The sequence below is a fragment of the Pipistrellus hanaki genome, assembly GCF_964339955.1.
Source record: "Pipistrellus hanaki genome assembly, chromosome: 10".
Classification (NCBI taxonomy): domain Eukaryota; kingdom Metazoa; phylum Chordata; class Mammalia; order Chiroptera; family Vespertilionidae; genus Pipistrellus; species Pipistrellus hanaki.
In genome coordinates this window covers 29887460-29905609 of record NC_140512.1, presented here as the reverse complement: position 1 = coordinate 29905609, position 18150 = coordinate 29887460, and the positions used below count along the sequence as shown (strand labels likewise).

At 37.5% G+C, this 18150-nt stretch overlaps 1 protein-coding gene across 4 annotated transcripts in view; it reads left to right on the top strand.

Annotated features, from left to right (window-relative positions):
- SGCE (sarcoglycan epsilon) overlaps positions 1 to 18150 on the top strand; it is a 126734-nt gene that overhangs the window by 29923 nt on the left and 78661 nt on the right. For all 4 annotated transcript variants that reach the window (XR_014796111.1, XM_084896691.1, XM_084896693.1 and 1 more), the window contains exons 4-5: positions 2397 to 2469; positions 7552 to 7750. Coding sequence is in view for 3 of the 4 variants with exons in the window: in XM_084896691.1 (XP_084752817.1) it covers positions 2397 to 2469; positions 7552 to 7750 (272 nt within the window). In the remaining variant the exon portion in view is untranslated. The remainder of the gene's footprint in view (positions 1 to 2396; positions 2470 to 7551; positions 7751 to 18150) is intronic.

The following is an 18150-nucleotide window of genomic DNA, read 5'->3' as shown; positions in this document are numbered from 1 at the left end:
GCACATTTTTGGATCCTTTGTCAAAAATTGTTTGCCCATACACATGTGGTTTGGGGGGTTCTTAATCCTGTTCCATTGGTATATTGTCATTTCACAGTTTTTTTTTCTTTCAACTTTTATATAAAAAAGGGGCAGTCCAAATTAGTGGAAAAAAATAAGACATTTAAAAGAAATAGGTTACTATAATATGAATTATACTTAAGAAAATAAATGCAAACTTATCTGCTTCTTATTTTAATTCCAAATTTCATGTTCACCAAAATAAAGTCATTATGCAGACATTTTGTGAACCTCTACCATGTAATGAACATTATGATAGGTGCTGGTGATAGAAGGATGAATAACAGGTGAGTCCAGGAGTTGGCGCACTGAAGTGGAAACACATACTTAGCCAACACGACAAAACTGTGATAATAAAAAGGTGCTGTTTGATGAAGAGTTGTAAGAGGGTAAATAGGAATTCACTTCACAAAATAGAAGGAAGACTATCTTAGGCAGAAGAAACAGTGCATTAAAATATTGAAGGCATTAATAATCACATCTTCTCATATCACAAAAGCATGTACTCACATATACCTCAGTAAAATTTGATTGAGGTCATTACAGTATTAATATATCTCATTAGAAGTAATAGGAGGACTGTATTCTATTATGACTGTTAAAGTTAAACATTATATATAAATTCAGATAATAAAATTATTCCTCCTAATTCGTGAAATGTTTTTCACTCCCTGTAGTAGCTGTAATTTTTTTAAAAAAACAATAACATTACAGTTCATGAAATTTACAATATTGAGATTTGTGATAATTATGGAAAGGCTACTCATAAAAATATTGCCACTCATTTGCAAATGTCTAATATTTCTTTCTGAGCTTTAGCTTTGAGATATTATAACAAATATTAGAAGACTGATGTTTTTTTTCTCAGTAAGAATATGATTAAGTTTTTTGCAGGGTGAACTTTTAAAAGCATGAAAATTCCCAAATGAAATCTTTATTACATTTTTTCATTTGCTTCTTTTTGAACAGAGTTCCTAGTTTATTTTAATAACTAGCCTTTTTTTCATTGTTAATCTAATTAATCATGTGTCCAAAAATATAGTTAGGAAGTTATTTAATTTAACAGAAATCAGAAAGATTGTCAGGGAGAGAGAGTTATTTTACCTTTGTATAATAGTCTGGTTTTCAAAATATATACTTTTAAATATTATTAAAGGTTTGGAGTTACTCCAAAATTTTGATTTTTACTGTATTCTTAAATATTTCTGAGTGTAATTTATTTTATTTAAAGCTTTATGATGCTATGAAAACCATTGATATTTGTTTTTATTTTTTTAATTTATCTTTATTGTTGAAAGTATTACAATACATTTGTCCCCCTTTCCCCCCCATTGAGCCTCTCCATGCCACTCCCACCCCCTCCCCAGGCCTTCACTGCACAACTGTCTCTGACCATGGGTTATGCATATATGCATGTAAGTTCTTTGGTATTCATTTTTAAATGAGCAAGATATTTCTTTTATGAGTCAGTTTGTTCTACTTTTTATTCTCAGTGTCAACCACAGCTGATATCACTGCCAGAAGGCTGGTGCCGGGATGCTAAGACTTTGCACAATCTCTTAGTTTTTGGGGGTTTTGAGGTACTGCAGACCTATCTGAATGATTTCCTATCTGTCTTAAAGTTAATTATTCCTTGATTTTTGAAGTATTATCGTGATTTTGGCCTTCGCTTTGTTTGTTGTTTGCAGTGGCTGTTTCTGAGTTGACTTTGATGTGAGGTCATTGGCTCTGCAAATGTTTACTAATATTTGACTGTACAAAGGGATTGATCTGTGTTTTTGAGCATGTGCCATAAGCTTGATAGACCATGACCCTTACTGCTTTACTCTCGTCGGAAGTGGACATACGATATCCCAAGGGTTATTCATGACATTTTTTTTTTTTTGGACTGGTTGGTGTGCAAACAACACAGAGATGTGCTTGCTTTAATGTGTCCTTTCCAGTACAGATCCTTAAGTTTCATTTAAAAATACAAAAATAAAAGTTGTTTTGGTGCTTTTGAAATTTTACAATGGCACTGTTAAGTAATTCATAGTGGTTAATCCATTTACTAATGGTACCTCTGCACTGTGATGAGCACTTAACAGTCTTCCGTGAAAGAGACACTCTGATTTTAACTCATTTCAGCATGTTAAATAGACCTGACTAATGATTTCTCTTCCCATAATATTGCTAAAAGCTCTGAGTTCTTATTGCACAGAGAAGGAATATTTTGTAAGTATATAAACAAATCATGAAAATGGAAAGAAGGGCGGTATGTTTTCATTTTGTCCTTAATGAATTTTATTTTCCAAATAACATTTCACCTTTTTAATATGATTTTCATTTTCTGATAGATAACTGCCTACAATAGGCGTACCTTTGAGACTGCAAGGCATAATCTGATAATTAATATAATGTCAGCAGAAGGTAGGTATGAAAAAATATGTTGCTGATTGCTTCCTTGTTTACAAGAAGTATTTTATTATGTCTTATGTCTGTGTAAAAATATAGTTAAGGATTTTAAAGTACCGGATACCTAAAATAACTAATGAAATAGTAAAATGTAGAAAAGAAAACTAGGCAATATTTAATTTGTTATAAATATCATGATGTGTTAGGATGCCACTTATTTCTCCAGGCCTCGGTTTCATCATCTGTAAAATAAAACTAAGAATAAAATTGCTCTTTTCATTCTGGGATACAGATTCCATGAAATGTGCTTCTCACGGCACTGAGCACAGAGTGCACTAACAGTAATTATTAGTTAATTTCATTATTTTTCTTTAAAACTTATAGTGTTGTGTGTTTTTTTTTGTGTTTTTTTTTTTTTTTTGTTAAGTTAAGAAGTTATTGATGGACAGAAGTAAACTGTAATTTAGGTCACACACTCCTTCCTAATAGCTAATCATGGATCAGTAATTGCCAGAGTCCATCAGCAATTTAGAGTTACATATGCTCAAATTGTAAGTGATTCCCAAGGATTTGGAAGGACCAAGGGAATACTCCAAGAATTACGCTTTCAAATACTCTGACCCTAATTTGGCACTTGATTGGGAAAAATACATACCACTAAAAAGTTGGCGGTTAAAATGTATATGTTATGGGAGACTCCCCTCTATACCCGATATCATTTATGAACGAGGGTAACAGGAGGAGAATGGACATTTTCCCTCCTGTGTGTACCCTGGGAAGGGGAATTTTTCTGTTTACCAGTATAATTAAAAAGAAACGAGCAAACCCCCCCCCCCACACACACACAAAACTGCCTCAGAACCTACTAATTTGGATTGTGTGATAATTCAGCAAAGGCGAGGTTAAAAGTTGCTTTTATACTATATAAAAGAGAGCAATTTCTGAAGATTTGATAATGCGATCCAAAGTTGAGGAAATTGCTTGAAGACTTTGAACCCCTTTACATGATTCCCTACCCCCCCAGGGGTTTTAGCAATATCAGTTTCAGACAACAAATCTGCTGGTTTAAAATTCTGGGTGACTTTCATCTATGCAAAACAAGTCCCAGTGCTGGTTCTGTAGGCTTAGACAGAAAATTCCCTGTCCACTTCTTCACTTCTCAAGGGCTTTGGTGGGTATTGACGTTGGGATCAGCGAGACTTGTACTTGACTCCAGTTGTATTCGGATGCTTGCATCCAGTCTGATCGGTCCCTGTAGAATTAAAATGCCCTTCATGAACAGAATAATTGCAAAGTTTTCTTTTCCTAAGGACTTCAACAGTACAGTTAGCTACATGGGCTTGGGCCACTCACCTCACCATGAGGCTCTCAGAGTGGCTCAAAGCCCTTTGTCAGATATGGGAGTCCCTATTGGTCTGTAGTTGGAACCTCTTCTCTCTCAGGTCTCATCTCCGTCCTGTGGATATAGAGTCCACAGGCATCCTCATAGGTGCCATTGATGTGTGGGGACCCATGTCCAAGCAGACACTAGTGGAAAACTGCTACACAACTGTAGAATTAAAAATAGGCATGTTGAAGTGTGTTGATGAGAAAGAGTAGAGGAGTTTGGGGTTTTTACTTCCGATGGAGTTTTTATTTACTGCTTTTTACAGAGAATTCTGGGGCCCCAGAGTATGAAAACCAGGGGACCAAGTGGCATGTGTTTGTCCTTGCTGGTATAGATGGCATCTATATGGATTCAAGGATGTGCATATTTGAGCCTGACCTCCACACATGCCATTTTTTCCAGATAAAGTTGGGGAAAGAAGTCAGAGTTGCCTATCAGAATAATCACGCTTAGTCTGACTCCTTGCCCAGCTGTCTCTTGCTTGGGGAGGTTCAATGGGAAATGAGTCCTGTAGACGCACACAGCCTGGAACTCAAGGAGAGCACACAGAGTGACTCTAAATTGGGTTCAGTACCTCAGAGGCTTGCCACCAATCTGTTGGCCTACTGCTCCCTTGGCCTCTCTGATGTCCAAATATAGCAGGCCTGGGATTTTCCCAAAGTTAGAAAGCTCGAGTGACTCATCTCTGGGAGTGCTGGCAGCCACACTTGGCCGGGTAGACAGCAGGCAGCTGCGCAGCCCGGAGCCTCCGAGGGGCGAGGCGGCACCCGGTCTCATAAAGGGACGACCAAGTGGGGTCACATGGATTAGGAAAAGCCAAGAAACAGTTCTCCAAAAAGTAATATGGGTCATATGTAAGAAACAAGTTTTGAACAGTGGGTGGAAAAACACTGAATGAAGTTAGTAGAGGATAGACTTCTGACAGACTCAGAAACGTTACTTGGCATTATTTACAAATGCCATTCATTGCCAAGAAACAGTTCTTTATGGCATATTTCTGCACAAGCATTTCTTGGTATGGGGAAGAATGTAGTATGATTAAGCTACTGTTTATCTGTAAGAAACTGTAAATGTTTCTATATAAAACAGGAAACTTATCTATATAAAAGAGGCTATATATATATATATATATATATATATTCTCACATTTTAGAAGATTGCAGATGGCCTGTACATCAAGCAAATCTAATAAAACTATAAGCAGAATAAATGACAGAGTCAGAAATGAGTAAAGAATCTTCCATGATTAGGGCCTTGAAAAACTCAGTCTTTAGGAAGAGATGCCACACTTTAGAAAACTCTCTTGAAAACTTTAAAACCAGAATGGCCTACCCTGACATCACCACAGGCATTCATACCCTTGCATATGCAAGCGGCTTCATAAGAAATGAGGTCATCATGATTTCAGTTGTTTATTGTGTAGTTTTTAGTTTTTATTTTATTATTAAGTAAGTATGGAAAATTTTATAGATATGAGTTTTAATGAAATAAGTCAGAAGGTGTGCACAAGTATAGATTAATCTGTGTATAGTCCAGAAACATTTTGACTTTTCTTTTTAAGGGAAGAATTCAGATAACCAACCTATTTATATTATTATAGTAATTGCTAAAGTTTATATTTATTATAGTAATTGCTAAAGAGAAGCACTTGGTATACAGTCTCCCTTAGCTTAGATAAAAATTATATAAATTCAAATGATGGTACATTTTTGGACCTCAAGGATCAGATTCCCCTTCTGAAAGAATGGAGAACACCACAAAGACCTACTACTCACCCTCTGATTGTGAGTAATAAATGTGATGATTCACCTCAATCCATTAGTTTGTAAGTATTAAAAAAAGGAGCTTTTATTTTTACAGAAATATTATTAAACAAAAAGAAAGCCACTTTTTATCTTAACATAACAATTAGAATAAGGGGAATGATGATTTATAATTCACAATAAATTTGATAAAATGAAATAAATTATATTTACCCTTTATTGAGAGTATGAATTGGACATTCAATTGTTTTAAAATATTAATTTTGAAATCTTTGGAGAGAAATATTGATGAGCTATTAGGGGAGAGGAAAACTAAATGTGTATGAGCTAAGGAATTTAATGAGAACTTTAAAATGTAATTTTTCTAGAATATGTAATTATGGAGTGATCAAAATAGTAATATTGTTATAATTTAAGAATTTTTATTGAAAATATAATCAATATTTATTTTAGTAGAAAATAATATTTTAGCATGCTCCAAAATACAGTCATGCATCACATAACCACATTTTGGACTGCAGAGAGGACCTGGCCCCATAAGATTATAATGGAGCTGAAAAATTCTTATCATCTGGTGATACTGTAGCCATTGTAACAAGGTAGCACAATGCTAAGCTCTTGTTTTAAATAAATTGAGGATAGCCTGAGTGTACAGTTGTATAAAGACTACAGTGGTGGACAGTAATGTTCTAGGCCAGTGGTTGGCAAATTCATTAGTCAACAGAGCCAAATATCAATAGTACAACGATTGAAATTTCTTTTGAGAGCCAATTTTTTAAAATTTAAACTTCTTCTAACACCACTTCAAAATAGACTCACCCCGGCTGTGGTATTTTGTGGAAGAGCCACACTCAAGGGGCCAAAGAGCCGCAAGTGGCTCATGAGCCGCAGTTTGCTGACCATGGTCCTAGGCCTTCACCTTCACTCACCCCTCACCCAATGACCCACCCAGAGCAACTTCCAGTCCTGTGAGGTCCCTTCATGGTAAGGGCCCTATACAGGTTCAACAATTTTTATCTTTTATACCATATTTTTAATTTTTTTTTCAATTTTGGTTTACATTCAAATCTTATTTTATACTAGTTCCAGGTACAATATATCTATATTTTTACTGGATGTTTTGACATACAGCTACTTTCCATTGTGTTATAATTGCCTGCGGGGTCTAGTGCAGCGACTTGCTGTACAAGCTTGTAGTCTAGGAGCGATGGCTATGCCATTCGGCTTAGGTGTGTAGCAGCAGGCTGTGCTACCCAGGGCCGTGAAGGGCGCTCTAGGGTGTTTGCACAATGCATCTCTCTGAGCATATTCCTGTGGTTATGCAATGCTTGACTATACGGCACATTAAAAACGTGTTATTTTAAATCATATACCAACGAGCCACAATCAAGTACTGATAGTTCATGATGTTCTCTCTACTGGGAAAGAATGTTGCTTTGTATCTCAACTTCTTCCTCTGTTCAAATGGGAACAGCACTGCTTAGGGTTGTAATGATTAAAGGAGACGATATATTTGAAAAAACTGCTAATTTTAAAACACTATTAACACAAAATATTATCTATAACACTACCCATGTTGTGTTCCGGAAGTGTCCCTTCTGCCTGGGTGAGGCAAGGGAGGAGGCCAGCAGGTCGTTGGCTAGTTGGAAGTTGATTTGGCCTTTTTTTCATTCCTTTTCACTAAATCCTATCATTATTAATTGTCCTTTTGTGCCCTTGAATTTGAATGTATGGTAGATAAAATTCTGTGTCACCTAGTATATGTTACATATATATATTTTTTAGATATACATCCCTGTTATACAGAAAGCCTTTAAAGTCAGGATTAATATCATTTTCCAAAGGCAGCACTGTGACAGAAATACACAAGTGTAGAATGGTTCTTTTGTTTCCCTCTCCAAAGACCACTTCACTGAAACTATGCATACCCCTTTCCGCCAAAACTAGATTTCCCGTTACCATATCAGGCAGAGTTCTTCATTAAAAACATGAACGTGGAAGAAATGCTGGCCAGCGAGGTCCTCGGAGACTTCCTGGGGGCAGTGAAAAATGTGTGGCAGCCGGAGCGTCTGAATGCCATCAACATCACGTCGGCCCTGGACAGGGGCGGCAGGGTTCCGCTCCCTATCAACGATATGAAGGAGGGGTGAGTAGGCCTTTATCTTGTCGCCTCACACGTGAGTTTTAAAATAGGGTGATCTTATCATAGTTATTACAGATGGAAGACAGTCTACTGCATTTAAAAAAAAATAAGATGTGGCATTGTAAAGATACGAAAATACTAGCAATTTTCCGTATTGATAAAGAGGTTACGTTAATGGTTCTTTATAGCTGATGTGCCAGGTCCCGTGGCATCTAATTGCAGATCAGGATCAGCAATCATAAATTACAGCGCGAAGTCTTTTGTACCTTCCGTAGAGAAACGGATTATTTAGGACCCGTGATTTCAAAGGATATCGATGCCCCAGTTATCAGCTGCAGAAGGACATGCGGACTTTATTCTAGGAAACTATTTCTTTGCCTTTAACATTCTTTCCACCATGTGTCAGTGACTGGCCGAAGTGGATCTGAGGCCCGTTCCTAAAGCCGGGCTTGGCCATTCACAAGCTGGATGACGTTGGCGAAATGCTGCCTTCCTCTGTGCCTCAACCTCCTCATTTGCTCCAATGGGGAGTTTACGCTCCCTCGAGTTTGCCACGATGGTGAAGTGAAACAGTGCTTCTGAAAGCGATTTATCTGTTCTCTAGTCTTATAAAGTATGACTCAGCCCCTCATAGAGGTTCAGAAACACTCTTATACCTGGGCAAATGGAAAAGTCAGTGTCAACTAGACTTTGATCTTTAATTTTTAATCTGTAGGTTGAGGCAGATCCTATAAATAGATTTGGAATGAGTTATGTTTTGGGTAGCATATTCCCTTTCCAACTCCTTCATTCATGTTCCTGATAACATTTCTACACAGATGATATCTGGAACTACCTAGAATGCCTGGATTAATCAGAATTAAATTTAAGGGCAGCTAACAAGGAGGACGTTGTTGGAAATCAGGGAGAATATCACAAGTAGATGTAACTAACGTATGAGGGAGCAGGCAGAAGCGGGGTAAGGGCTAAGCAGTGAACTGTCAAGTCCAATTTACCCATTTCAGAACGAAACCTTACCTGCTGTGTGACAGCACTGTGTCCTGAAGCCAGCCAAGCACACTTAGAAGCGCTGCTTTAGCTCTTGTTTGTTGGGCGGTTTTTTGTTTTTTTTTTAAACATATTTTATTGATTTTTTACAGAGAGGAAAGGAGAGAGATAGAGAGCTAGAAACATCGATGAGAGAGAAACATCCACCAGCTGCCTCTTGCACACCCCCTACTGGGGATGTGCCCGCAACCAAGGTACATGCCCTTGACCGGAATCGAACCCGGGACCTTTCAGTTCCCAGACCGACGCTCTACCACTGAGCCAAACCGGTTTCGGCTGTTGGGCGGTTTTTTTAATGTGAAAACGTAATTCTAGAATTCACATGTTTACAACATGATTCTCTAAGTCAGGGGTCTTCAAACTACGGCCCGCGGGCCACATGCAGCCCCCAGGGGAGTCTGATCCTGCCCGCCAGGTTTTTTGGGCAGTGAGCGCAGCCAAGGTGTTACAGTAGGAATTAGTAGTTCATATAGTCTGGCCCTCCAGCTCTCTGAGGGACCGTGATCTGGCCCCCACTTTAAAAAGTTTGAGGACCCCTGCAGTCTAAGTAATTAAGAGAGAATCGTGGAAAGATAAATGAACAGCCCTTAACGGTTTGGCTCAGTGGGTAGAGCGTCAGCCTGTGGACTGTGAGGTCCCACGTTTGATTCTGGTCAAGGGCATATGCCTTGGTTTCTGGCACATGGCCTGTAGCGGGTGTGCAGGAGGCAGCTGATTGATGTTTTACTCTCATCAATGTTTCTAACTTTCTATCCCTCTTCCTCCCTCTTCCTTCCTCTCTGTAAAAAAAAAAAAATCAATAAAATATATTTAAAGAAATAAAGAGAAAGAAATGCACAGAGGTTATCTCCCCAGAACGCCTTCTCCAGATGGGGAATCTTTTCAACATTTGTTAAAGCCACGTGTTCTGTGCTGATTGTCCACACAGCGAGCAGAGATGCTGGAGGGCACCCCAGGAGAGCCAGGCACTGGGAGAGGTTCCCATAGGGGTACTCTTTTCTGGGCGTAGCCCTTCTCCCCTCAGTAGTTGAGGCACTTTTGGAAACAACTAAACTAAATTGAACTAAGTAACTCTCTAAACCAAACTCCGAACTAAAACAGTGCTTCCCAGCCTTGGCTAGCCTGAGACTTGTCAGTAGGCACTTTAATAAAAATACAGCTAGGTTCCGACCTCTCACTTCCCTTAGGGATTCTGAATCTTTGAGTCTGGGGCTGGGGCTGAGCATGTGACTCTAAATTAAGAACGGAATTTTTGTCCCTCAAGTACTTGTTAGAGAATTCAGTCATTAGCTGACTGACCCCCAACACCTGCTAGAGGGTGGCATGTGCTATCAGACATTGAGAGAGTCAGTCCCATGACATTTATTTGGACCTTGTCTCAGATCCCTTCCCAACTTGAAATGCTTTCCACGAGTTTTAATTTAATGTTAAGCCATAACCTTTACAAAGTATTCAAAAAGTCTTTCAAAATACCGTTTCTATAAATTATACCCAAAGCCAACTCTATCACTACAGTATCCCTCTATAAGCGCTAATTAATTAAAATCCTCCATGAGTATAATTCCAGAAGAAAACTTGTCTCTGGGAATGATTTTGCATATTTTCTTCAGTTGTCACCTCATGTCGTGGTAACGATTTTTTTTTTAACCCCCGTTGCATTAAATTTAGAAATAAATCCAATGCTTAACTCATCTCTTGTGCCTTCCTTTCTTTTCCTAATGGTGTATATCATAATTACCAATTCATCGAATAAACTTTTTGCCTCTGCACTTTTTTTGAAAATAGAAAAATTTTGAACATGGGCTTCAAATCCCTTTTAAAAATGAAATAGTGAAAAGATCAAGAGATAGGGTCAGAAAAAGCAAGAGAAAAAAATCCCTTCCTTTTCTAAAATTTTGTTTAAAAATATACTCGTACATTTCAGAAGTACTCATGAAGTACCTAAAGATGTGTAATTAGCATGAGCCTCAGTCTCTGACATTTTTTTTTTACAACATTCTTGAAATGTTTTTTCTATTTCTCATGGCAGCCATAATCCACTAATTGCAGGTGTTTCCGTATTTGCTCTATATGGTCAATGAGGAAGAGAAACTCACACGGTAGACGCTCAGAGTGAGCTCACAGCCAGTCCCTGCAGAGCCCAAGCACCATTAAATGTCAATCATCAAGAGTCCGTTCCCCAGCACCCCAGCTCCTCTTTCTTCGTCTTTTTAAAAAATATATATTTCATTGATTTTTTTTTTTTTTTTTACAGAGAGGAAGAGAGGGATAGAGAGTTAGAAACATTGATGAGAGAGAATCATCGATCAGCTGCCTCTTGCACTACCCTTACTGGGGATGTGCCACAACCAAGGTACATGCCCTTGACAGGAATTGAACCTGGGACCTTTCAGTCCACAGGCCGACGCTCTATCCACTGAGCCAAACTGATTTTGGCTCCTCTTTCTTCCTGAGGTGTATTTTTCATCCCCACAGAACTCACTGACAGCCTTCAGACTTCTCCTCCATCTACCAGGAAACAATTACAAAGATGTATGTCAGAGTGAGTAAGCTCCTGCAAAGGAACACTGGAGCCTCCTGGAAAGATTCCCTCTCACTCGCCAGACCTGCAACACCAGGGCAACTGGGCTCTCTCCCAGTGTGTGGTCTTGGTCCCACTTTTGCCCCTGAGGCGGAGCCAGAGGCTGAGGACTCTGTGGATGCATTTAGCCTGGGATAAAGCTCGTGGAGAGAACAGCAGGTTCATATTTCATTCTAGGCATGGCATAGCTGCCAACCTGGGGTGAGTGATGTGGTGTAAATGGTGGCTAGGAAGGGAATGATGGGGTGTGAGGATTAAAGAATACACTCACTTTTTATAAGAGATTGTCAAACATACCACTGTTTCCTCTGGTTCCCAAAGCCTGTGGATCTAGCCCCAATCAGCAACCGAGAATCCTGGTTGATTCTCTGGCGGAATACTCCCTGTAATTAATGGTTTGCTTTCCCCCCCACCAAGGCCTCAGGGAGAAAATGTAAGTCAGTGGTTGCCAAATACCGCTCTGATGCAAGGTCATGAGCCTGGGCCAGTCTCTGGTGCTCTGCTGAATTGGCCCCACGTTTGGTAATTTACAAGATTGTCTTTTACTCTCAAATAACAAGCCTTTGATATTTTGGGTGCATTATTTTCAAATAATGTGCCTTTGATATCCTTTCATTTAAGGAACGATGGTGATATCAGATAGGAATTAAAAAAAATTATAATGACCCTTATGAATCTGTTTTTATAAGTATAAAAATAAATAAATGAAATCTATGCAACTAGATATTTAGTATCATACCTAGTCTTCTAAGTTCTACACATTCATTCATGCTTTTCTTTCATAGTTTAGTATTTAGTATTTTTTAGGGGGGAATAGTATATTAGTCTGGGGGTACAGTGATTTTAAAATTACAATCTATGGCCCGACCGGTGTAGCTCAGGAGTTGAGCGTTGACCCAGGAACCAAGTGGTTACTGGTTCAATTCCCAGGTTGCAGGCTCAATCCCCTGTGGGAGGCATAGAGGAGGCAGCCAATGTTTCTATCCCTCTATTCCTCTCCCTTCCTCTCTCTCTCTCCCACTCTAAAAAAAACAACAACAATATTTAAAAAAAATTACAGTCTATGTTCACAGTCCATTAGGGTGCAGACAGTAATCAGAACATCACACCAAAGTGTGGCACATGCTACAGACGAGGCTGTCATAGTGAACAGTGCTCCTCCCACGTCAGGCGGATGTCTAAAAAGGGTCCATGGAGGAGGAGAACTGGAGCCTGACCCGAGTTTAAAATGTGAACACAAATCAGCCTGCTCAAAAAAACGAGGCAGTGGGGGATTCTAGGCAGAGGGAACGGCTTGGGCCCTTAGGGAGAAGAATGCGTAGTGCATTTGGAAATGGAGGACAGGGATCCAAAAGTAATAGTTACCAGGCCACGTAAGGCCTGTGCACCAGGAAAAGTGTGTGGATTTTATCCTGAAGCATTAGGGACCTTTGCAGCAAATGGCTGCTATTAAAGTTTTCGTTTTAGTGGGTGGGCGTGCGTGCTCAGCTTACCCCATGAGAGAGCAGGGCAGACCCCTGTGTCTCCTCTCTGCAAACAGGAGACCCCAGGAAGTCAGGAAAGTTTGGGCCTGTGTGCCTGTGGCCTCTTCTGAGAATCCATACCTCCTCCAGGGAGAGGATTGAGCAAGCAGGGGGACTAGACCCTGGAAGTGTCCTTTATTTTGTTTCTATTTTGATTTAAGTCATTTGTTTAGTTTTATGGTGATTGGTTGGTTGCAGATATGGACAGAACAAAGAAGTGGGTAGGGGACAGAGGAAGGAATGGAGGTGCATGTAAGAGCTCAGGAGTGCCCGGGTGATGTGTTATTTATGTAGACACATTCTACTCTGGACTGTCTTTATCTCCCATATACACAAAATAAAGTATAAAATACATTCAGTGCTTGGACAGTTATGTAAAAAGCACAATCATTGGATCCATTTATCTGGCTGTTGCTGAAAAAGGCAGACTTTTAACATTTTTTACCCATTTCTCATTTCTTCACATTGTCTGTGTAAATGCCTCGGCAAATGCGTTTTACCTTAAGGGAAATTGAGTTGCTCAAATTGGAAGAAGAAAAATCTTCGTAAGGAACAAGTTCTATCTTGTGTTTACCGATTCCTGAGATCAGATATGAGAAACCATGTTTTGATAACACTACTTGAGAGCCTTGTACTTGACAATGTCATATGTTGACACACATATGAACGTTTGGAAATAGATTGCTAAAGTCATAAAGGTAAAAATCATCCTCATAAAAGATTTTGACTTCTATATATCAAAAAGCCAGCTGAAAGGAAAACAAGAGCTTATGGAAATGTAATTTTAGCATGCATAATATAGAGTTATTGTTACATAGCCTTGTGCAACATTATTTTTTAAAACCAACATGTTGAAACTTACTGGTTCTACAAAAGAAACAATACACACACACACACACACACACAAAATTTTTTTTACCTACAAGGCAATTCCAATATCTACTTTTCTTGAGCATATTATTTATATCTATTTGCATTTTATTTGTTAACTTATTTCCCAGCCTTATTGAGATATACTTTGCATGTTGTATAAGTTTAAGGTGTACAGCATAATGACTTTATATAAAGCAAAACAATCACCACCATAAGTTTAGTTACTATCCATCACCACACATAGCTATACCCTTTTTTTCTTGCGATAAGAATTTTAAGGATTTACTTTCTTAGCACCTGTCAAATATTCAACTGCTTGTGTTTTTAAACTGGTAGGATGCTTTTCATTCATGTATTTATTCTGCAAATAGGTTCCCTGAGGACAGGGAAAAAGGTTGGGTAAAGGAGAACTCTGAAGGGACTGTTGCTCCATTCCCTGAGGAAAGTGGTGGTGACTAGGACTAGAGTTACAGCAGTGGGAAGGAACAAAGTGGACAGGCATGTGTGTGAGTTCTTTCAGGGTGAATACCAGAGACTGATGATGGATGGAATATGTGGGAAGAAGGACAGGAATCAAAGGTGATGGTGCTTGAGCATCTGGTCATGCCAATCACTGAGAGCGAGGAAGAGAGGAGGAGGAACAGGTGGAGGTGGGGTGGGGTGGGGTGATGATGAGCTCAGTTGGGAACATATTAAGTTTGTGAAGCTTATGGACCATCCAAGTGCAGATGAAAGTAAGTTGGCAGTATGCATCAACTGTCATAGAAATGTTTCCACTTCTAGGCATCTCTTCTAAGATAGTAACATTAAAGAGTTTGCACAGAGATAGTCTTTGCAATATTATTTATAACATCAAAAAATTGGAAGCAACTTACATGTCCAACTCTGAAATAATTGCCAAATAACTCATGCGCACTTAAAAATTATGTTGCCTGACATCTATAATTACAAAGAGTATGCAATATGGAAAATGTTTATGATGCATTAAGTGAAAAAAGATACAAAATTATATTTTATAGACAATTGTAATTAGGTTAAAATATATGCATTTGAAAAATATGCTGCATAGTAAATTGGAAAATGAAAATAGTTATCTTGGTAATATTAATTAATTCTGTTTTTATATCCCAAGTTTTATGTAATGTTTTATGTTGCTTTTTAATTTGAGAAAAAAACAAGCTTTTCAAAGCACCAAAAAATATGTTTATGCCCACTTATATTATCTTGAAGTGTATTAATTTAAAAAATATTAATCATGAATGCAAATCAGTGTCATGTTAAAGAGGCCCGTTATAAGAAATAATCATTTCAGTTCTGTATATACAAATATATTTCACAATATCAAAGAAAAATATGGTCTTTGCTAGGTAGTTAATAAGGAAGCTTAAAAGTAATTTGTTTCAAATGAACTGTGTTTAAATCTTTACTGTGAAAATCTTACATATGTCCTCCCTTTTTCCCCCATTGACCCCTTCTGGCCAGCCCCTGCCCCAGGCCTTCACCATACTATTGTCTGTGTCCATGGGTTATGCATATAGGTATACCTGTTCTTTGGTTGATCTCTTCCCACCCACCCACTCACCCCTGCCTTCCCTCTGAGATTCAACGATCTGCTCCATGCTTGTATGAACTACAGTTAGATTCACTGATCATCTACATATCTTACCAATGGTTTCTCACATTGACATTTGTTCTCAATTTTTAATTTTATCTTTAGTTTCTGTATAGTATATACTTTTTGCCTCCCAAAGGCATCGTGGCTTTTGTTTTATGTTCTTTCAAAAGAATTTTAAGTCCAACTATACAATTCACATAAGAACAATCAAATGAGCTTGTGTAATTATACTTTGGGGCACAGTTGTCCACTCAGGGTGTGACTTCATATTTACATTGACATAGCTTTGAATTTTTGTGCTGTACTTCAATTTAATTTTTTAAAATAAAAGCTTTATTGAGATGCAATTCACATATCACACAATTCACCTATTTAAAGTACATAACTGGGGTAATAAGGACACATATGTAATGTGTCCTTATTGAAAAGAAAAAATTTTCTTTTATTGAAAAGAATTTTTCCCCCCTTTTCAATAAAGAAAAAATAAAAAAAAATAAAAAAAATAACTCAATGGATTTTAGTTTATTTCCAAAGTTGTGCAATCATTATCAGAGTCAATTTTAGAAAATTTTCATCATCCCAACAACCGCCTTTCACATCCATTTAGCACTTACTCACCACCACACCCTCCAGCCCCAGGCAACCACTACTTACTTGCTGACTCTCTAATTTTTCCTGTTCTGGGAATTTCATATGGATGGAATTTGTTACTTTTTTTTTTTAACTTACCATACTGTTTTTAAGGTTTATCTACGATGTAGCATGTATCAGCACTTCATTTTTATGGCTAATATTCTATTGTATAAATATTCTATCTTTTATCCATTCAGTTGATGAGCATTTGTATTGTTTTCAGTTTTCGACTCTTAGGAACAATGCTCTATAAACACTCACGTACAAATTTGTGTAGACACATATTTTTGTTTTACTTAGTGGAATTACTGGTTGCGTAGTGACTCTGTATTTAAACTTTTGAGTCATTGCTAGGCTATTTTCCAAACCAGTTTTACATTAACATCAGCAGACTAGCAGAGTTCAATTTCCTCATATCTTCACCAGCACTTCGTATTGTATTATCTGTCTTTTTTATTAGGATGGGTGTGAAGTAGTGTCTCGTGGTTTTGGTTTCACTTTTGCTAATGGCTAAAAATGTTGAGCATCTTTTCATGCTCTTATTGTACATTTGTATATTTTATTTGGGGAAATTTCTATTCAGATTCTTTGTCAATATAAAATCAAATTATATTGGATTTGAGTTGTAAGTCCTTTATGTATTGGGGGTGCAAGTTCCCTTACTAGATCTATGATTTGCAAAATTTTTCTCCCATTTCATGGGTTTCCTTTTCATTTTCTTGAAGTGTATTCTTTGAAGCCAACGTTTTTAATTTTGATAAGTCCAGTTTATTTTTTTTCAATTATTTCTGGAACTGTTGGTGTCATATCTAAGAAACCATTGCCTAATCCAAGGTCATGACAATTTATGCCTGTTTTCTTTTCAGAATGTAATAGTTGTAGCTCCTGCATTTACATCTTTAACCTATCTTGAGTTATTCTTTATATGTGTGAGGTAGGGGTCCGACTTCATTTTTTGACATGTGAAAATCTGATTGTCCCAGCATCATATGTTGTAAAGACCATTCCTTCCCCCATTGAATTGTCATGGTACCTGTGACAAATTTTAGTTTACTAAATGTAAGAGTTTATTTCTGGACTTTAATTCTGTTCCATTGATCTACATGTCTATCCTTATGCTAGTACCACATGGTCTTGATAATTGTTGATTTGAAATTGGTAATTGTGAGTCTTACAACTTTTTCTTTCAAGATTTTTCTTTTGTGGGTGGCTATTTTGGGTCCCTTGAATTTCTGTGTGGATTTTAGGATCAGTTTGTCAATTTCTGCAAGGAAGTCAGCTGAATTTTACTGGTCTTTCTTCATAAGTACCTATAATATTGTCACTAGGAAAAGAATTAATATTTAATTTAGAATAATTTTCCATTTTTCTCTTTTCTTTTGAAAGAACTATATGATATTTCTATCTTCTCCAGCTGCCCTAAGATTATTTAAATGCTAATATCTCTTTTATTGTGAGTCACCTATTGGTCAGTTAAGTAGAATTGTTTTTCCTAATTGCCAAGATACACACCAGAAAATTAAATTTCATTTGCCTAATTTGTGTTTAACAAACAGTAATTTTATCTTATTTATATTAACTTCTCAGATAAAACTTGGAGAGATCATGTAATGAGAGATCTAACAGGCAGGGCTCTATGAAGTAGACAGGATGACTGGACTCTTGGGTAAACAGCTAATACTTCCTAAAGCTCCATTATCTCCAGGGTGTAATTTTGCAATCTTATTAAAATGCTTCAAGGGAAGATATATTACCAATAATCATTTATTATTTTAGCCATTCCATTATTTTCTAAACAATTTATTTAAGAATAGTTTTTAAATATAAGTTATCTACCAAACATAATTATTTTGAATTAAAATAAGCAGGATGAAAAAACTTTTAAAGAAATTAAAATAGAATTGAAAGGGTGTCTGGTGCACCAAAGCACTCAGTAACTATGGGTTGAATAAAAGGAAAGGATGAAAGGAAACCCCTACATGAAGTCCCTACCTTGGGATGACTCTAGTTAATCCCTCAATTCAAAGGGGTAAATCCTGCTTTCAGGGTAGATTGGTTTTTTTTTTTGTTTGTTTGTTTTTTTCAGTGTTTTCAATTTCCTTAAAGGATAACCTGAGAGTTTCACATTTTT